Source organism: Grammomys surdaster, unplaced genomic scaffold, assembly GCF_004785775.1.
Source record: "Grammomys surdaster isolate TR1022 unplaced genomic scaffold, NIH_TR_1.0 219, whole genome shotgun sequence".
Classification (NCBI taxonomy): domain Eukaryota; kingdom Metazoa; phylum Chordata; class Mammalia; order Rodentia; family Muridae; genus Grammomys; species Grammomys surdaster.
Genome location: NW_021604664.1, coordinates 2,408,202 through 2,429,141, shown reverse-complemented (window position 1 = coordinate 2,429,141; position 20,940 = coordinate 2,408,202). Strand labels below are relative to the sequence as shown.

General features: G+C 49.3%; 2 protein-coding genes across 5 annotated transcripts; both read right to left on the bottom strand.

Annotated features, from left to right (window-relative positions):
• Positions 1 to 7,435: 7,435 nt before the first annotated feature.
• On the bottom strand, positions 7,436 to 12,849 carry LOC114625574 (epididymal-specific lipocalin-5-like). Of its 3 annotated transcripts, XM_028772895.1 has the most exons (7): positions 11,740 to 12,289; positions 9,979 to 10,058; positions 9,391 to 9,495; positions 9,134 to 9,235; positions 9,021 to 9,046; positions 8,697 to 8,722; positions 8,003 to 8,102 (listed from the first exon to the last, which is right to left on the bottom strand). In XM_028772895.1, exons 1-6 carry the CDS (start codon positions 11,835 to 11,837, stop codon positions 8,702 to 8,704), a joined length of 432 nt encoding a protein of 143 aa, XP_028628728.1. In that variant the 5' UTR covers positions 11,838 to 12,289; the 3' UTR covers positions 8,003 to 8,102; positions 8,697 to 8,701. The 3 variants fall into 3 exon arrangements, with proteins under 3 accessions (XP_028628727.1, XP_028628728.1, XP_028628729.1); XM_028772894.1 differs by lacking the exons at positions 8,003 to 8,102; positions 8,697 to 8,722; positions 9,021 to 9,046 and adding an exon at positions 7,436 to 7,769 and having other exon boundaries at positions 11,740 to 11,876; positions 12,094 to 12,849; XM_028772896.1 differs by lacking the exons at positions 8,003 to 8,102; positions 8,697 to 8,722 and having other exon boundaries at positions 9,009 to 9,046; positions 11,740 to 11,876; positions 12,094 to 12,849.
• A 1,425-nt stretch (positions 12,850 to 14,274) lies between these two features.
• Positions 14,275 to 17,321, bottom strand: LOC114625605 (epididymal-specific lipocalin-8). 2 transcript variants are annotated; one of them, XM_028772949.1, is made up of 7 exons: positions 17,213 to 17,321; positions 16,179 to 16,309; positions 15,653 to 15,723; positions 15,252 to 15,356; positions 15,082 to 15,171; positions 14,963 to 14,988; positions 14,275 to 14,389 (listed from the first exon to the last, which is right to left on the bottom strand). In XM_028772949.1, exons 1-7 carry the CDS (start codon positions 17,303 to 17,305, stop codon positions 14,378 to 14,380), a joined length of 528 nt encoding a protein of 175 aa, XP_028628782.1. In that variant the 5' UTR covers positions 17,306 to 17,321; the 3' UTR covers positions 14,275 to 14,377. The 2 variants fall into 2 exon arrangements, with proteins under 2 accessions (XP_028628782.1, XP_028628781.1); XM_028772948.1 differs by lacking the exon at positions 14,275 to 14,389 and having other exon boundaries at positions 14,819 to 14,988; positions 17,213 to 17,305.
• Between the last annotated feature and the right edge of the window lie 3,619 nt (positions 17,322 to 20,940).

The following is a 20,940-nucleotide window of genomic DNA, read 5'->3' as shown; positions in this document are numbered from 1 at the left end:
CTGTTCACTCTGTTTCCATGTCTGGATCTGTCCATTCTCCATGCATCTCTGGCTGAGCCAAAACTACCTAAGGGCCAGACCCTTAGGACTCTCAGAAGCAGTCGGGCAATCTCCAAACTCTGCATCTCCATGGCTGATGGCAAAGTTGTCTTCAGATCTCCAAATCTTTTTTCATCTTTGTTGACTGTAACAAACTTCTTTCTCCTGGGCTATTTCCACTCCCTGTTAGCAGCTTTCCTCAGGAGATATCCCATAGCTCTGGTATCTCAACATCTTGGGGTCTCCAAGGCAACTTTAATGTTACAGTTTCTTGTTCCAATGTCTGGGATCCACATGTGATCTTCTGGCTCCTCCAAAGGGCTGGCATCACTTCTCCAGCTCTCCCTCTGTAGCACTCTAAGCTCAAGATGATCCACTCCACTGCTGCTGCTGTTCTTGGTGGTCATCTCATGGTACTGGCGTCTCCAATACACTGGAATCTTCTGCTGTAACTGGGCTTCACCAATAGCCTCTCACAGGCTCTCTTCACGGTGCCAAGCCTCAACTCCTTTGTATGTATGACCCCTTCAGTCCTGGGCCATCAACTGCAATGGAGGCTGCACCTTTATCAGTGGCCTTCCCTGGCCTCTCAGAGTGCCAAGCCTGTTAGACTTCGGGGCGCAGCTTGGAAAAGACAACACCAGACCAAACGGTTCCAAAGGGGAGGGGGTTTATTCAGGGCAGAGGGCAAAGGTAGGGAGAGAAATGGGAGAAGATGGTGGAGAAAGAGGAGAGAGAGAGAGGAGAGAAGAGGAGGCCAGCCATGACCACGTGGAGAGAGGGGGAAGGGAAGGGAGGAAGGGCAAGGAGAAGCTAGAGGCAAGAGAGTAAGAGAGAGAGGAGGAGGCAAGCAGCCCCTTTTATAGCGGGCAGGCCTACCTGGCTGTTGCCAGATAACTGTGGAGATGAGTTTAGACAGAATACTAACAAAGCCTCAGCTGCTTTTCTTTTTCTTTTTCTTTTTTTCTTTTTTTTTTTGGTTTTTCGAGATAGGGTTTCTCTGTATAGCCCTGGCTGTCCTGGAACTCACTCTGTAGACCTGGCTGGCCTATGAAATCCGCCTGCCTCTGCCTCCCAAGTACTGGGATTAAAGGTGTGCGCCACCACCGCCCGGCTCCTCAGCATGACCCCTTCAAGCCTTCAAAACCAGTATCACCTGGGTGACTCTTACACATTACCAAGTACAACTGCAACATGAGATACAACCTTGGCTATCTCTGGAACATAGCTTCCTTGTGCTCTCAGAAAATACTTCCCAGAAGATTTCCTTTAGTGACGCTGGTCTCTTCTTAATCACCACTAATTTCTTAGCTCCAGCTAACCAGTTGTCCCAGTAGTTCCTTCTTCTGGACTCTAAAGCCAGAACCACACAGCTGAAGCAGCCGTGCTCTGCTGCTTGCTGGGCCGGAACATGACCTTCCCTCCCAGCCCCCCTCCCCCAACCTTATTCTATTACCAGCTTTCTGTTTTCCAACTCCCTCACTGCCTAAACTAGGTTGTCCTGGATCTTGATCTGTAGATTGACCTTGAACTCAGAAATCTGCATGTATTTCTCTTGAGCACTGGGATTAAAGGTGTGTACCACCAAGCATGGATTTAAATTTTCCTTTTCCTAGAATTTGCTCCATCCCAAGCTGGACTTGAACTTAGAGATCTGCTTGGCTTTGTCTCCTGGGATTAAAGGCTTGTACTATCATGCCTGGGCCTAAACTTACCTGGGTGGGATCTGGCCCCAGGATCACTACTCCCTTAATTCAATGTAATATCTTTGAACATAGGATTCAGCTCCATTTCACTTCCTGATACCCCTTTAATACTCAAACCATATATTTTATATTTTCCTTTCTAAGTTTGCTATGCTTATTCAAAATGCTATTCGGGAGACTTAACCAGAGAACAAAGTCTGTGATGGGCGTTTCTAAACCTTCCTGTGTCAATGCAGTTAATCCAAGTCTCTTCACCTCAGCCTCAGGCAGACAGATTCTAGAGGAGAGCAAAAAGCAGCCTCATTCTTCACCAAAATACCACAGAAACAGTCTCTAGGCCACATCCTGAAGTTCTTCTACACTGAAACCTCTTGGGCCAGGTCTGCACAGTTCAAGTCACTCACCGTAACAAATTCTTCCATATTCCTACTAGTATGGCTCAATTAAGTCTCACTTAAAACATTCCATGGCTTTTCAAATCCACATTCTTCCAGACAAAAACATGGTCCAGCCTATCACAGCAATACCCCAGTCCCTGGTACCAATGTCTGTCTTAGTTAGGGTTTTACTGTTGTGAACAGACACCATGACCAAGGCAACTCGTATAAGGACATTTAACTGGGGCTGGCTTACAGGTTCAGAGGTTCAGTCCATTATCATCAAGGCAGGAGCTTGGCAGCATCTAGGCAGGCATGGCACAGGAGGAGCTGAGAATTCTACATCTTCATCTGAAGGCTGCTAGTGTCTTCCAGGCAGCTAAAATGAGGGTCTTAAAACCCACACCCACAGTGACACACCTACTCCAACAAGGCCACACCTTCTAATAGTGCCACTCCCTGGCCCAAGCATATACAAACCATCACATTCCACTCCCTGGCCCCCATAGGTTTATTCAAACATTTGAGTCTATGGGGGAACAGACCTAAACATAGCATAATAAAAAAATACATTTAGTTCAACTTCCAAAGACCCCATAGTCTATTGTAGTCTCAACAATGTTAAAAGTCCAAAGTTCAAGGTCTCTTCTGAGATTCATCCAATCGTGTAACTGTAATCCCCAAAGCAAGACAGGAAACCAATTTTACCTTTATAAACCCTCATTTGCCTATGGGCCGTGTTCGTCTCCTCTCTATCCAGAGGCAGTCCTTTGTTGCTGCCCCTCCCCCAACAAATACCCTGCCCCCCAACCCCATCTCCCCAGCCCCTGCCTTCCCTTCCCTTCTCCCTTATCCTAGTCCTCTGCATCCCGTCTTTGTCTCTTATTCAAGCCCTTTGTCCCTCAGGGCAAATAAATTTTCTTTGTACTAAGAACTTGATCTTGGGATGTCCTGAGCTAATGTTGTACCCTAAATCTTCCACTGGGACTGCTAGAGACCAAATTCAGGTCACTAAGCTTTTGTAACAAGCACTTTTACCCACTGATCCAACTTACTGGGCAAGTCTGCGAGTTCTTGAATTCAAATATGACTTATTAGAGATTCTCAGTTCACAAAGAACATTCTAGTATTTATTAATTGAGCTAATGATATACTCAAGATAAATTCAGATTTTACTCTCTAAATGTATATTTTGCTTTTATTTGGAAGAGTGCTTTCCCTAGAGATTGAAATTTGAGATAAATGGAATCTGAGATTCTTCTTCCTTCTCCTCCTCCTCCTCCTCTTCCTTTTCCTCTTTTTCCAACTATGTCCTCCGTCCTCTCCTGGATTGTCCTACCTGCATAGGAGGTAAGACATCTGCATCCACATTTGATACATGTTCTTGAGTTTTGCTATTGCCTCCAAAGCCTTGGCTTTGCTGTGCGGAATGTGATACCTGCATGTGATTTTTGTGTTTGTTTCTTTATTCTGCTCATTTTCTCTAAATGTTGGGAATTAAATTGATGTTTTCATCAAGTTTACGTGTAACGATATTTTATAACTTTATAAAATATTTTTATATTTTTATCTATATAAATTTTATAATTTGGTATTATTTTAAACTTTAGGACACTGTGGTGACTAACTTTGTCAACATAGTTAGATTAATGAATGCCATGGACCTTGGTGAAGCACACCTCTGGGGGGTGTTCCACAGAGCTTTAATTGAAGAGGAAAGTCTTACTTTAACTGTAGGTCATCATTGCACATGCTGGGGTTTCATGGACTGAATACACAGAAGGAAAGGAAGAAGCCATTGCTGGCATCCACAGTCTCTGCCTCAAGATTCTCAGAGTCCCAGAGTCCCAGCTACATGCTCTCACTGCAGTGAACCCTGCCATGCCTTCCCTTGTATGTCAGACAGGGCCCTCTCAGGTCAGGAGTCAACATAAATCGTTTTTTGTTTGGTTGGTTTTTTGTTTTGTTTGTTTGTTTGTTTGTTTGTTTTGGCCAGGTATTTGGTCACAGTAAGAGAGAATTAACTCAGACACTGTTGATTCAAATATGTTTCTACATGTTTCTTGCTCTTCTGTTTTACTGCTTTGAACATGCATGCATGCAGAGGTCACAGGTTGACATCAGGTGACACTATCACCATCTACTTTGTTTGTTTGTTTGGTTGGTTGGTTGGTTGGTTGGTTGGTTGGTTATTTGGTTGGTTGTTTAGTTGTTTAGTTGTTTGGTTGTTTGGTTGTTTGGTTGGTTTGTTGGTTGATTGGTTGTTTGGTTAGTTGGTTGGTTGGTTGGTTGGTTGTTTAGTTGTTTGGTTGGTTGTTTGGTTGGTTGGTTGGTTTTTTGAGACACAGTTGCTCATTGAACCTGAAGCTCATCAATATGTCTAAAGAACTTGGCCAGCTCTTGCCCAGGGGACCTCTGAAATAACCTCAGTCCTCTCTCCTCTCTCCCTCAGACCGGAACATCTATCCCATCTGTTGTCAAGTCCATCTGGCGACCATTCAACTCTGAGATTTCCTTGTAGCTCTTTGTTCAAGTCCTGTGTTGTGCTCAGTTCCTCTTCTCTGCTTACTGGTTATTTATTCATTTATTCAGGAATCCTTTCTTTCCACTTAGCCGTGATTCCCCTTTTTTCTCCCGTGGGTCCTACTTTTCCATTTGTAACTGTTCTATGAAGCACAGTTAATAATGCATTACAATGTCTCTACCTAATGCATTTCAACAACTGGAGAGATGGCTCAGTGGTTAACAGCATTAGCTGCTCTTCCTGAGAACCCAGGTTCAATTGCAATACCCACATAACCTATAACCAACTGTAACTCCAGCTCAAGGGGATCCAACGCCCTCTTCTGGCCTCCTGGGGCACTGCATGCACGTGGTGCACAGACACACATGCAGGCAAAACACCCGTACACATAAAAATACTTTAAAAATAAATAAAAGCCCTATTAGAAACAAATAGATAACAAAAAGCCCTGCATTCTGACACTCTGCAAGACATACTTTGTTACCAACTGGGTTCAACGGTGGCGTCCAGTTCTGACCCTCCTGTCATTGTGTTAGAGAAGTGAGGCTCCTGTGGAGCCAATCATTGGGACTCTAGGCACGGGAGCTAACATGGGAACAGGGAGACTGATGGTAGGGAGCACTCTCTCCTCAACTCCCATGTCCACCAGCCAGGAGGAGAGCCCTAACCTAAAAGTGGACTGTGGGGCTGTGGTGCCTGCACATAAGCATGGGTCCCATGTGTCTGCTGCACCAGGCGTCTGGAACCAAGGCTCAAGGGGCAGGAATTTGACTGTGCTCACTCCACACGGAGCCAAGCAGATGCCAGGCTAGGGGAAGCCACTGAGTTCCACTCTGGCCATGGGGAGATCCCAGTCTGAGATCCCCTGGGGGCAGAGCTCTTGGGTTGAAGGTCTCTGGGCTGAGGCGGCTGGCAGGAGACCAGCTGGTCTCAGCCCTTGGGCTCCCAGGCACCACTAGGAGACCTCGGAAGGACTGAGATGGGGGTCGGGGGGGGCATAGAGGCCGGACTGGCCCACAGCCGAAAGGGGCAAGGGAGAAAAGCTCTGGCGGTGCCCCGTGGGGTGGATGAGACTCTTGGTGGAGGAACTTGCTTGGCTGGGTCATGGCTGGCTTGGCTAGTTTGCTTGAGTTGACAGGCCTCCATGGCTGGATGGTAGAGAAGTCCTCCAGTGGGAGATTAGGTCCTGGCTCATTGGTTGAAGGCCCCCTCTACAGTTCTCCATGGTGGGCCCAAAAGACAAGAGGAAGTCATGGTTTTAAAAGGTTTATTGTCATGGTGGAAAGTGGATGAAGCTGTACCCTGTGTTTTCAGGACAGGCCTGAGGTTAAATACCTTTTGTGAGTAGGAGGAGGGTCTGGTAAGGAATGCTTAATTGGCTATGCCCTCTGGCCTTTAGGTATCTCATTAATATGGAGATCTCTTGAGGCTCTGTGGCCTATAGTCATGCCCTCTATCTGTGGAGGGGCTGGTAGGGGTGTTGCCCTACATGACTGAAAGGCACAGATCAATGGAGGTCTTCGGCCTCATATCCGGAGCCTGGAGTCTGGGAGCATAGCGAAATGCATGCTGTCCCTTGCAGGGGTACCTGTTGGGTCTCCGGCCATCTCTAGCCAATGCTCGACCAGAATCCAAGCTAGCTTTTCACCGTCCTACAATGGACATTCTCCTGATCATGTGTAAGTATGTGTGAGTTATTGTGTACATGTGCGTGCGTTCATTCATATGGAGGCCAAAGGTCAACAGCAGGTGTCTTCCACACTCAGTCTCCACCTTATTTGTTGATACAAAGATTCTAACTGAACTGAAAGCCCAATAACTTGACTACATCAGTTGGCCAACAAGGCCCAGGGATTCTTCTGTGTCTACCTCCCAGCATGTGTTAAAGAGGATTAGATCCAGATCTGAATATTTGCACAGTTAGCACTTTACTGACAGAGCCACGTCCCCAGCCCTGAAAATGAACTTGCTGGCCCCTGACTGTGAACTTGAGATCCAGCTCCAACCCTGTGCAATGATGCACCGTGGCTGGAGTCCACAGTAGGGCTAGCCTGTGCAATGTTGCACTGTGGCTGAACTCCACAGTAGGGCACCTGTTATGAGTCAGCAGGATAAATCTAGCAGGAAGTCCGGTCACAGGCTAAGCTCTGGGACTTGGTGAGGGTGTGGACCAGAAGCTCTGAGGGAAATCACAGTGCTCCCCAGTACCCTCACACAGTGCTCCCCAGTACCCTGGGCATGTCAGAACTTCACCTCTGGATGCCTCCTCTGAGGTTTCTCTAGCACTTGGTTCAGGGTTAGAGGAGGGTGATGGGTGTGGAGTTTTCCTTTTGTGGGCCACTGTGATGTCCCACTCAGATGCCTGGGTGTTAGTAACATCTCTCCACTCTAGCTGGGCTGACTCTCCATCACCCCACAACACTGTTCCATGGCAGGTATCACTCGCCTGCTTCCATCTTGGGGCTACTACTCTCATTAAGGAAGCTTCTAGTTGCCTTATTCTCCAAATAAAACCCATGTGCCCTGAGGAGCTGGTGCTCAGATCACCCCATATTCTTCTCCTTTCTGGCTTCTGGCTGCGGCAGCAATGGTGGAAGTCCAGGATAAGTGGACAACAGTGGCTTTAGGCCATGGCATGAGGGAAACAGATGAGCACTCAGGGGTATACACACCAGCAGAAGTCACAGAGCTGGATGGGACAGGTGGAACAGGGGACTAGAGGGCAGCCATATCCAGGAAGGCCAGGAAGCAATGGGTCGGGATTTGAATGCTACACAGTAGGGAGCCTTAGGAATATATAGGCAGCATCCCCCTTCCATTTGAGAGAGCTACTGAGACTCCAGAGGAGGCTTGCTCTCATCTCTGCTTGGGACCTGTGAGGGCTGCTTCCAGATCACAACAGACAGGAGACTGCTTCAGAATGAAGGCAAGGCTGAGGGCCAGAGTCAGTCCATCAGTGGGCAGACCCTGATCCAGCTATGTGAGGTGTGTCCATTACAGTATTCACAGAAAAATGTAATGCATTCACATTCAGCAGGGTCGCTGCGGACATGTGAGAAGCCTGCACAGGTGGCCTGGCCCTAGCTGCTCAGCTCTTCACCTGGAGGCTGGAGATTGTGGTCTCTGCCCATAAAGACAAATTTGTGGGTAAAGATAATGGCAGGCCAGCAGTGCTGGCTTCAGCCTGGACATGTTGGCTGCTCATCTGGTGGCCCTTGGCGGACTGCCATGGCTTTGTCAAAGTGCTCAGAAAGACAGGCATAGGGTTGAAGGGATGGTGATGCTTTAGCCCACTTCTGCCCCTGCAACCCATCTGTCCTCATTTACTCTGCCTTCAGGAAGGACACTGGGCAGGGTGTAGCAGCAAGCTTTATTTGGCACAGGTGCAGGGACCCTTTGAGTTGGGGCAGGAGAGGCCAGGTAGGCAGAGCTATTGCTTCCTCCTCAGATCCGTTCCTGCGGGCAGAAGAACTGAGCTCAGAGCCATGTGTGGGCTCCAGGGACCCTGAGGCGCTCACTGGCCAGAGTCACAGACTAGGGTCCTGTTGTCCAGCTGCCTGGCTTTGGCAAAGTCTTGATTTCTCTATCTGAAAAATGAGTCATATCTAGGGGGTAGTAATGAGATCATGTTGGTGGTTGTTCAGCACAGTGCTGGATGTAGAGAACCCTAAGATATCCAACAGGGTCCATTTCTCCCTCTGATGCCCTCCCCGCCCTTGGCACAGAAGTCTTGAAGGGACAGAGTCAAGCAGTAGTCCTGAACAGCTATTCATGCTGAGCAGAACTGAGGACAAGGGGCATGCCACCCAGCTCTCTGTCCCGACATCCACAAGCACACCTATCCACCCACCCACTTCCCTCCTAGGACTTAGCCTGACAGCTTAGTCACACGTTGCATCTCTTTCCAAACCACAGAACAGATGCCTCTCTGGAACTGTCAAGCAATGCTGTTGGGTGTCCTGACCAGAGGAGGGGTATACACACCAGCGGGGCCAGAATCTAGTGTCAGAACACACAGGCTGCAGTGTTGAATGAAGGATGTGTGCTCACCTGCTTCAGGGCCTTGATTCACCAGCCTGCAGGGCAAGGCAACATGAAACAGAGGCAGGAGAGTGCCAGACCCCACCATGGAGACATCACCTAGTTGCTATGCCCAGAGGGGACAACTGAGTCCTCCTGATCCTCTGGCAGCCTAGGTTCTGGAAATTGGATCTGCTTATCCCAGTAAATGTGATCAGACACACTACCCAGACACCCACAGATACCAGACCAGTGTAAGTGAATACCTTTCCCTATTTGACAGAAAGGACGTGTGATGGAGCCCCCGCCCACCCTAGGTGTCCGGCACAGGCCCAGCTTCGTTCAGAGACTCACCGACTGCAATGCATTCGCACAGGTTACTGTGGACAAAAGCCAAGTGAAGGGGCAGCACGGGCTCAGGTCTGGCCCATCCCTGGAAGGCCCCGACCCCAGTGAGGCCTACTCACAGTCATGCTTGAGAATGTATATGTCTGTTTCTAAAAACCCATGCTTCAAGGCTATCTTCTGGAAATTATTCAGGGCTTCCTCATTGTCCTCCAAGCTCCGGCCTGCAGGTGAGATGGGACAAGGCTTCTATCTCACAGACATTCTCCCTTTCTGATGTAGCCCTGGGATTCTCTCCTATCCCCACCCCAGACAATGAGATGAGGCATAGGAGGGGCTACCCTCACCCCAACCCCAGATGAGTCTGGGCTGGGCTTACTGTACAGTTTTATGACCCGGTGGACTGTCCCAGACACCAGAGAGGTGACATCAATCACGGCGTACGTCATGTAGTCTGTGGCTACAACAGCGACTTCTTTCTTTCCTGGGAACAGAGGAAAATTCTAGACACCGTCTCACTTGCTTGGTCAGGGCTCTCTGTTCCTGGCTGTGCTTCTGCACACAAGCATGTGCCTACAACACACTGGGACAGCCTGGAATGGACCTTGACAGTCTGAGTGACTTTCTGAGTCAGAGAGGAGGTCAGGGATCCCCAAGGACCCAGATAAATGAATACTGAATCACACCTAGGATTTCAGAGAGGAGGCTGACAAAGCCCTGGCAAAGACAGGAGAGACTGAGGCCAGTGGCTGCAGGGACACCTGCCCAGGCTCCTGACATCTGAGCATGGCACTGAGCACACACCCTTGCACTCAGAGGTTCAGTCAGGATACACCAGACAACACCTACAGTGAGGCAGGGTCCTTTACCCATCCCCACCCAAAACAGTGGTAGGTATATACTAAGAGTAAGCCAAAGTGCCCCAGATAGGCCACAGCACCCACCAATCCTGGGATAGCATTCTTGCCTGATATTCTGGTAACCTTGAACTTCGCTGGACCGTCCATCTGAGTGGCTGTAACCTTCTCCAGCACACAGTGGTCCTCACTACAAAGACAAAGGCCTGTAATCCCAACACTGGAAGGTGAGGGTACTAAGTCAAAAGGATTGCAGTCTGAAGCCAAATTGGGCTATATACCTAACTCAAAGCAGCCTGGGCTAGACAGACAAAGAGGGTAAAAAGTGTATCCCTCAGTGGCAGTGGTATGTCTGTTCCTGTACCTCGGACTGTGTTCTTCAGACATAAGTGTTACACTTTTCCTCAGAGATTGTAACCCTTGGATGTGTGTACATCCCTGGGCAGCCTGGGCTAGACAGACAGACAGAGGTGTAGGAAAGAATGAAAGGAAGGAGAAGGAAGATAAGAGACCACCAGCCATCTGCCTACCAGGCCTTATAACGCATGTCCTGAGGGAGCAGGGTGGGTGACACAGGGGTCCAGAGACCATCCACATACAGCTGGCCTAATGTCTTCTGAGCCTATGACCCTAGAGAACAGGGCCTCTACCCAGTGACTACACAGGGAGACGGAGATGGAGCTGGAGTAACAAGAAGTGGCTGAAGAAATGTCCCCTGTGATTCCATCTGAGGCTCCACTTGCTAGTGCTGAGAATTAGGATGTGCACCCATCTGAGGGACACAGTGTGAGAAACAGTGTCACACTTGTGTCTGAAGAACACAGTCTGAGGTACAAGAACAAACACACCTAAGAGAGCCACTCAGTGCCACTGAGGGACATGCTGATATGAATAAGCCATCCAGGAGCTTGGAAACATACACTCAAGGGACAAACTTCCTGAAGTGAAGAGACACACATTCGGGGGAGAGTTACTGAGGAACACACTTGGTGGTAGAGCGACATACATATTAGGAGCATAATGAGAAGCAAAGACACATATGTGAGGTCCATAGTCTCTGAGTAACAGAGTCACACACAGCTGAAGAACACAATATTGAGGCATAGAGACATGCTTGGGTCTGAAGGACACATATTCCGAGAGCCAGGGACATACTCTGATACAGGCAGTCATCTTGTGGGACACACATTAAGGTGACAGGATACACATCTGAAGGCACACGCTCTGAGAACCATGGTTACATACATCTGAGGACACATTCCCTGGGGATCAGGGATATGCGTGACTGAGGGAGACAAGTTCATACATCCAAGGGCCACTCTGGGATGAAAGTAGAAAGTTTAAAGGGACAATCTGAGAACAGGGATGTACACATGTCTTTGTAGAAGGATCTGGCTTCAACTTGTGGAACTCAAAAGTGTCTCCCGGCCAATCGATACATGCGAACTTTGATACTGCTAGATTGAGTACCAAGATGAGGAAATGACACAGGTCAACCTTGCCTCACTTCTCAGGCCTTGACATCTGTCCATCAGAAGCTGGCATGTCTCATGACCCTAGAGCTAGGAAACTGGACCTTAAGGCTGTCTGGTCAGTTACTTGCTTCGCTCAGAGTCCAGGGTGACAGTCTGGAGGTCAAACTCTTAACATGATCACACAGTTGAAAGTCAGCCCCTAAACTGACTTGTAGACAATGGTATACTCACGATGCCAAAGATGTCTGGTCTCATCTGAAATAGTTGCCTCTTCATCCCCCTCTAGAGCCGAAGCTGCAGCACAGGCGTGGGCAGTGGTATCTCTGGGGAAAGCCTAGAGCACTGTACAGACTGCCCCAACTTCCCTCTATGGTCATAGACAAAGCCTTAACTCACTTGTAATAGGTGGTGGTCAGAGACAGAAGGTTCTCTTTCAGCTCAACTATCATGGCTCCCATCTTCTCTTCCTTGTGTGCTGAGCCTTGAGCATCCATCTTGGAGGCAAGGGCAATCTCATACCAGAAGCCTAAAAACTGGGAGATAGGGAGTAGAAAAAGGAACTACCCAGGTGTACCATCATCCAGGACCTGGGACCCTGGGGGCAATTCTCTTCCCTTCCTTTCTAAGGAATGCAACAGTCTAGAAAGGTTTAGGAGTAAAGGGTTCCATGGTAGAGTATTGAAGATTGACTCTAGGCAGGGCCAACCCCCATAGAAAGCACTAAACCTGGTCCACTGTAACTGTGACTACCTTGCTTATGTCGAAGTCCTTCACCACTGCACCCTCTGTGCCAACTGCCAGCCCCACACACAGTCCCAGCAAGGTAAAGAGCATGATGCTCTCCATATGCCTAGCAACTGAGCACATGGGTTCAGCTCCCCAACCAGAAGCCACAGCCTTTGGCTCAGAGTCTCTGGACTTTATATCCTTCCCTGTGGGTGCTTTGAATAGGCATAGAAGGTTCTCATTAGGTGGGTTGGAAGCACACTGCAAACCAGCCAAGTGGATCATCCATCTGCTAGATAGTGGGGCCTTGGGGGACCACCTCCAGGGGACACAGATCTTGCCTCTGGGTGTCCACTCATGTATGCATCTATCCATCCACTCAGTAATTGAGCTGATTCTTTACAGATATGTGTGGGTGACAGAGCAGGTTCCACCAAAGCCCCTTGGCAGGCTTTGGTCATAGGCACAGAGCAGCTAAAGACCTGCTAGGGGCACAACTCTGCCAACTGTAGCAGGTGACCCAGGCATCAGAGGCATGGAGTTGGCGGGGGCAGGACTGGGGGCACTGGAGCCATGCGTGGTTGAATCTGTGCAGCTTTATGTCCAGCAGACTGAGACACTTAAGGAGTGGGCTAGAACATCATAATCCTTTAACTCTATGCCTGTCTTTCTGAGGACTTTGAAGAAGCCATGGCAGTCCGCCAAGGGCCAACTGAGCAGCCAACATGCCAGCTGCTGGCCTGCCATTACCTTTACCCACAAATTTGTCTTTATGGGCAGAGACCACAATCTCCAGCCTCCAGGTGAAGAGCTGAGCAGCTAGGGCCAGGCCACTGGTGCAGGCTCCACAGCAAAGAGACAGCCTCTTGTGATACCATCCCCTAGGGATAGCTCGGGCCCTGATCCTTCAGGGCACAGACAAGGAGAGAGGAGTATGAGCCAGGGAGAGGCATGGAGAGCAGTTAAGGACTATGAGAATGTAGAAAGGGACGCTAATGCAGACAGAGGGATGGCCCGTTGGATCTTCTGGTAGTCCAGCTAGTGGACTGATGCACACTCTTTCTTCCTGACAGAAGTCAGTATCCCCAGCTCTTGAAACCAGTCACCCAGCTATTCAGAGGAAGCCCAGATCAAGTCAGGCAACCACCGGGGCTATGCCTAGGTTCCTCGTCTCAGCCAGCCCCAGGTTAGCAGCCAAGCCTCCAATCCTCCCTGAAAACCTCAAGAGTGTCGGGTTTATTCAGAGCTGAGCTGTCCAGATGCTGGCAATCTCATGCTAGAATTTGTGATTTGGAAGTGATCCCTGAAGGCCAATGAAGTAGCTCTGGAACCTTTGACACCAGGAGTTTTGCAGGGGGCCGTATAACCAGCAGTAAGGATCTGTATTCTTAGAAAGTCTCTGTGCAAACAAACAAACAAAAGAAGCCTCCTGTTTTTTGATCAAATAAACAAACCCGGCAACACCTTTCCTGTCTCCAGAATGCAATGCCAGATACTGGGTACTGATTTCAGGAAAGGGGCCCTGGCATGGAGTCTATTCTGTCCTTTGAATGGCAGCTTCCCAGCTGTCCAGTGGGGACAAGACACGTCAGAAGGATGTGTCAAGTAAAGATAGGTGCAGAGGTGCAGCCAGCAAGGTGGGCAATGGGAAGGTCAGAGGCTCCATGGCAGCCAGAGCCACACAGTTCCACATGTATTTCCTGAAGGCCACGCTTCTAGGTCTTGACCACGAGGCAACCTTCTTTAAAAGCATCTCTCTGTTCTGAGTTTGAGGCCAGCCTGGACTACCCTGTGAGTTCCAGGACAGCCAGAGCTACACAGAGAAACCCTGTCTCGAAAAACCAAAAAAAAAAAAAAAAAAAAAGCATCTCTCTGCTACTCCTCTGCACAGCTGCACACAAAGCTCCAGACTGCTCTCACTTTTGTTTGTAACATCCTGGGGTGCCACTGGCATTTATGAGTAGGAGGGACACTATCACAAAATGAGAAGGCGATACTGGGACCCACTGCCCATGGCAGCATGGATAGGGCAGGGCAGGGCAGGGTGGAGCAGAACCTTTCCACCTGGGTGTCCAGGACTGGCTGCCCTGTATGTGAGGCACATTCACAAGCATTCCCAAAATATGCAGGCTTGTTCCCTCCACCTGGGCCAGAGAACCATTCTGTTGCCCCTTTCCCCACCCCCAGGAAAAATTCTGGGCAGCATTTGGCAGCAGGATTTATTTGGAGCAGGTGCAGAGGTTCTTCAGGCAGGAGCAGGAGGGGCCGGGTAGGTGGGGCTCCAGCCACAGACCTGGGTAGGAGCTACTCAGACCAGTCCCTGCAGGCAGAACAGCAGAGCTCAGGGCCATGCATGGCCTTCAGGGACACTGAGGCACTGGTCAAGGGTCACAAGCCAGGTACCTGCTACCCCAGCTGCCTGACTTGGCAAAGCACTGGTTCTCTGGGCCTTGGAATCTCTATCTGCAAAATGGGTTACAGTGTCAACCTCTAGGGCACAGGCTATGAGGTTGTATAGGTCATGGGTTAGCACGACACTTGACACAGGAAACCCCAAGATATCTAACAGAGCTGAATACCCCATCCCACTGTCAGGACATGAAGGGACAGAGTTAGTTGGCCCAGAACCCTGCACAGCCTTGCTGCGCAGAATAATACAAACAAGGGACCTCTCTTCCCCAACCTAGTTCTGTCCACACCCAAGAGTCTAGCATGACAGCTTGGGTCACATTGCAGACTGCTCTTTCCAAAGACTAAAAAACAGATGCATCTGAAGCTGCTAGTTGGAGCTGTTGGTTGTCTTGATCAGAGGAGGGATGGACGACCTCTCCTCTCCAGGATCAGGATCTAGTAGTACCAGCAGGGGCTTCATGGGAGCCGGTAGTGAACTCACCTCTTTCAAGAGCTCAGCACACCTCCCTGCCAGATGGGACAGCATTGGTTCAGTCAGGAGGGCATCAGATCCCATCACAGGGCCCTGATACAGCATCCTCCCCAAGATGCTGTACTCACCATGTCGGGCCAGCATGTAAAGGCCTTGATCTGTTGTCATTTCCCGGAACCTCCAGAAGCCTGGCTCATCCTCATTCTCAAGGCTCCGAGCTGTGGGGCACAGTAGAATTGGGCTGGCAGTCTGAAGGAAGGAAGTTGCAGGGCAGAGCCCCAGCCCAGGCTGAACTTACTGAAGTACTTGAGCACATGAAATTTTCTACCCTGCCAGAGCAGGGTCAGCTTCAGGATGGTGTAGCGTTCATAGTCTGTGTCCAGTACACGAATCTCTCTGTTGCCTTCAGGAATGTCAGTGACAGGGTTAAGGAGGCTTGCTCAGACCTGAACACTCCAGGGAGCTGACTTTGAAGGCTGGGTCTGCAGAATCTAACTCCTTTCTGTTTCTGCCTAGTGCTGGGCTCTGCCTGTGACATCTGAGACAACAACTTCTGAAGGTCAGCCCAGTACTCTAGTATAGATGAGGGGCTTGGGATCTAGGGCCTGAGAATCCAAGGAAGGACACAGAGAGCAAGGCCAAGGGGAGATGCCCAGGCTCAGACAGCTGCAACTTTGGCAACAAAGCAACAGTACTTACCAGGAAAAGTAAATTCCCCTACAGTGTCTGTTTCTGAACCAGCTGATCTTTCTGTAACACAACTTCCTGAGCTGAAAAGCAACATAGTGTTCGTTAAGAACCTCCCAGCCTGCATTCCACCTGCTTAAGTGGGGCACATTCTTAAGTGGGGCATTCCTTCAGAAAGGATGCTGTCAAGCTCATGACCATGCTGTAATGTAGGGTCCATGCGGAATGGGCCATGCACGGGGCAATGCTGCCCCAGCCTCTAAGAGATCCAGGCAGCTATTACTACCCACATTCTCTTAATAAAGCAATAGGGCTTTATCTAAAGTCCTTGCTTATATTTTGACAGAAAGGCAGATCTAGGAGTCTGAAATCTAGCTTTCTCTGGGGTTAGAGGACCCAAGCAGATAGGCATGGGAAAGACGAGCCCAGATACTGATGAGCTCACCACTAGAAGAGGTATAGCTTTGTCTGTATTCAACTACATATATGGCTCTTCCTTCCCAGCAGGCCACATCCCCAAATGACCCAAGCCTCTTACCTGTTGTATACGGCTTTCACAGTGATGTTCCTCCCACTGAAGGTGAGGAACAAGCCCTCTACCCTCCTTTGAGCCTTCAGCACCAGGTTTTGGTCAGAAGCCACAGCCACTTCCTTCCAGAATCCTGCAATCTAGAGAACAGAAGTAGAGGTATTCCTGGCTCTGCACAGCCAAGCCAAAATGGGTCTCCAGCACATGTGCTGTAGAGGGTGTTTCAGGGACACTCAGGCAACAGTAGGTTTGAGGAGCAACGCATAGTCATGAGACTGGAAGCTACTTGTCCTCAGCCAAGTTTTCCTTCCCAGGGGACCTTTCAGGACACCAGACAGAAATGTCCCTTCTAGAAGATACTGACAAGGTTTACTCCTGGTGTCTGGGGAGCAAGCATCCAGGCCTACAGCTCTCACACTGATGAAGCACGGTTCTACCCATCTCAGTCTCCTGGGATCATGACCCCCTAGAGTGGCAATGTTCTCAGAGCACAGGACATCACCTGAAACTTTTAGAAACTCAGTACTGTTACAAGAGAAAAGAATCTGTGTTCCCCAAAGCCTGGCCCCTCTGAATTTACAGTGTGAGTCTGGAAATTTCAGGAAGGATGGGGAGTTGGGGTATAGAAGGAAGAATTCAAACAACAAGCTGTCTGCTCTGGAGAAGTCCTCTTCTGGCCCCACAGTGCACAGAGATAGGGTTTTAGGAACCCTATGAACCAGGAAGCAGAAAGGAACCCCAAATCTGTAAATCACCAAGGACCAGCCTGAGGACAGCAACTCTGCCTCAAGACAGGTACCACATGAGAGGACTCGGGAGGGGAGGAGTCCACAGAGCTCAGAGCTTCACGAGGGATTCACACTGCCTGCTGTTTTAGGGATGGAGGTCCCAAGAGTGGGTCCAGCCCCTGCCAGCTAGGTTGCAACCAACTGGGAGTTAGATGGAAGGGAGAGAGACTTCCAACGGCTGTATACTCTGTTCCCTCCCTGTCCAACTTCCCATTAAGCCCCAGTAGTGCCTCCAAGCCAAGAGGAAAGAGGCACCTTCTCTGGTACTAGCTCCACCCCGGTAGACTCTGCCTGTAGCAGGAACACCAGGAAGAGTCCGAAGACATTGCTCAGCAGCCTGGCTTCCATCTCAGGGCCTGGCTTGTGACTTCTGTGTATGGAAGGCGGGAGCTTATATTTGGGGAGTGTGCAAGCATGTGCAACCACTCAGAGAATGTCACTGGACAAGGCAGAGATTCTGCTCAAATGTATCAACCCACATCCAGAGAGGGGTTGGATCAAGCTAAGATGGCAATTAAGGTGCCTCATCCTAGCATGTGGACAGTGATGAACCATACAGTAAGACTACACCGACCAAGTCCAGCCCCACCCTCTGAGCTGTGACCCCCCCCCCGCAAGGTACTACTCATCTCACTTTCTCCATTTGTAACAATAAATTTAAAACAATAACAAAATAGTGAGGTGGACAAGGAGGCCTGGGTCACCTACCAGGGACCTCTCATCTTACAGCATCCTGTACTTCCAGGACCACTCTCCACTCTGTGTGTGTGTGTGTGTGTGTGTGTGTGTGTGTGTGTGTGTGTGTGCGTGTGCGCGCGCGCGCGCGCGTTGGGGGAAGGTGTACATATATTTACATGGATGTGGAAGCCAGAGCTCTACCTCAGGTGCTCCTCCAGTACAAGTCACTTTGTGTTTTCATTTGTTTTGCTTCATTAGTTAGTTAGTTAGTTAGTTAGTTAGTTAGTTAGCTAGCTAGCTAGCTGGCTAGTTAGTTAGTTAGTTCATTGATTGGTTGGTTGGTTGACTGGTTACTTATTTTTTTTAAGACAGAGTCTCTTACTAACCTGGAGCGTGCTGAATAGGCTGCCTAGCCAGTGAGCCCCAGAGATCCCCATCTCTGTCTGACGAGCACTGCACCATGTGATTTCAAATACACACCACCATGCCTGGCTTTTTACATGGGTTCTGAAGAAACCACTTTACCAACTGAGCCATCTTCCCAGCCCCAGTGACATGGTTTTTCAGTATATGAAATAAATACCTCTCAGACCACAGAGAATTTTTTGTTTGTTTGTTTTTCAAGACAGGGTTTCTCTGTATAGTCCTGGCTGTCCTGGAACTCACTCTGAAGACCAGGCTAGCCTCGAACACTCGAACTCAGAAATCTGCCTGCCTCTGCCTCCCAAGTGCTGGGATTAAAGGCGTGCGCCACCACCGCCCGGCCACAGAGAATTTTTTTAAGGCAGATAACTTTTTTTTTGTTTTTGTTTTGTTTTTTGTTTTCTGTTTTTTTGTTTTTCGAGATAGGGTTTCTCTGTATAGCCCGGGCTGTCCTGGAACTCACTCTGTAGACCAGGCTGGCCTCGAACTCAGAAATCTGCCTAAGGTAGATAACTTTTATCTTTAAAATCAACTTTATTTGTGATTGATACTAAAACAAAGTCTCTCACTCTCTATGAAAAGAACCTAAAAATACTAATTTTTCTCATGATTGTCTATTTCCTTCCAATAAAAAGGAAAGAAACAGGATAAACTGGAACCACAAAGCACCCTGGATGCAAAGCCCTCCCAAAAGGACTTAGTCACTTGCAGTTCAAATCTCTAACTCCCAGCTTGTGCAGCAGAGATGCAGGTTCTGTGTGCCTGGAAGAGGGCCCCAGGGTACCCCAAAACAGCTCTACCCAGGTCAGCAGCCCTCATCCTGCAGGAATGGTCTCCAATCTTTTGGACCCACTGGAGCTGCTCAAGCCTTGGATAGCTCACAGGAAAGTTGTAACCACTGAAGGCCACCCTCCAGAGGGAGCCAGGCTACAGAAGAATGATGGTGGGCTGTGAGAAAGGTGTGAGGAATGAGTTAGGAGAGGAAGCACACTGGGCGCCAGAAGGAACCATCCAAAGACCTTAGGGCATCAGGAGAGAAGCCAAGAACCCACTGGACCCAACAACAGGCTGACAAGCCAGGGCCCTTGGGGATACAGAGATGGGTTTGGCTGGAGTAGGGAAGGGAAGTGGTGTGGGAGGCACTTGGTTCTCTGGGTGACTGGGTCAGGACGAGGGCAGCAGCTGTGAGGGCTAACTGCTTCCAGTTCTTGTTGTCTAAAGACCACAGACAGGTAAGTAATGGAGCAGAACCAGCCCCTTCCTGATCCCCACGCCTGGCCTTTGAAGTAGACCCATTAAAAGAGTTCTGTGACATGAAGACAAGAGCAGTGATAATCCTGGGGAGGGACCCCTGTATTCCACACACACCTTGTTCAAGAGAAGTGCAGAGACTACACCATGCCACTCCTGAATTTGCCCATCATGTGACCTTGAGTAACCTGCCCAGCCTCTGTGCCTCAGTGTCTCAATCTGAAAAAAAAAAAATAGAATGGACGGAGTGAGTTATGTATCCAGGAGGTCTGTCATGGAAATCACATGGCAGCCAGCCTAGAAAGGTCTCTGAGCACAGTGACCACTGCCCTGATCTATTTCTCAGGCTCCCAGAGGTCCAAAACATTTGCCTGATAATATGGGAGGGATGGGATTAGAAACCCAGACAAGGTCAGCATTATGGCCTTCCTGTTGTTCCAGCTCCTATATCCAACCAGTGAGACCCAAGGGAGCCTACAGCCTATCCTCACAAGGCACCTCGGTTTCTCCAAAGACACTGTGACCCATGGATGCCACATATGCTGTACTTAATTTTCCCCATGGGTGCAGCAACTTCCCTTCATCAAATTTGAATGAAACACTCTGCCTACTCTCCCAAGAGAACCCTAAGTGGCCAGGGGGCTGGGATGAAGAAAGGGTCCACTATGCCCTGCCCAAGTACATCTCCAAAGAGCCAAGGAGCCATGCAGATGCTGAATCTGTTTATTGGGTAGAAGGAGAAGTACAACAGTAGGGACACAGGAAGGAAGGTTGTGGTGCCCAAGAGGGTCTCTCAGTCCCTAAAGGTCACAGTGAGATCGACACTCTTGAGGTTGGCATCTCCGAGTTCATCCTACCCTAAAAGAGCACATCACTCCATCACCACTCCACTGTCAAACATCCTCCATACACCCCACAAGCTAGGCACCTCTCCCAAGGCTGCCAACCCACAAAGACAAGGGAAGATAATTCTGTCACCAAAGCTTCTAGAAACCAGTAAAAACCTCCCACACTGCCCCTGACCCCAGACTAGAGATGCCTCTGCAAGGCACCTTCCCGGACACCATAGAGACCTGCTGCACTTCTGAATCCCTAATTCTTACAGGAGACTGGGCAGAGAGACTGAGACTGTAGTAACAGGAAAAATGACAGGGTGACTTGGCATTGAGTCTATCGTCTTATGTTTTCAAAACTACCTGACGATAGAGAATACATGAGCTTAGCACAGGTGTTTAGATCCATGCACAGTCAAAACAGCAGGCATTCAGGGTAAGCAGGCAGGAGGAGAGAATAACAAGAGGCCTATCATGACCAGCAAAGTACCAACATACAGAGAACTAGGATGCTGGAAAAAGAACAAGAGGGCTACAGATTTGAAGAAACACCACAAACTCTCCCTATCCCAGGATAAGCCATAGGGTGTCACCCCTACCCCCTCTATCCAGGTGACTTTCATACATTCACATATCATCTACTACTATGGCTTTGTGAGTGCCAAAGTTGTCAGCAATGAGCTTGGGTAGGAACTGGGCAGCTTCCCGCCATGGTTTGGTTCGATGGGTCTCCCCACAAACCTGCCTCTATCAAGATCCCAAAGACTTCCACCCCAACCCTGCAGTTGAAAAGCAGTT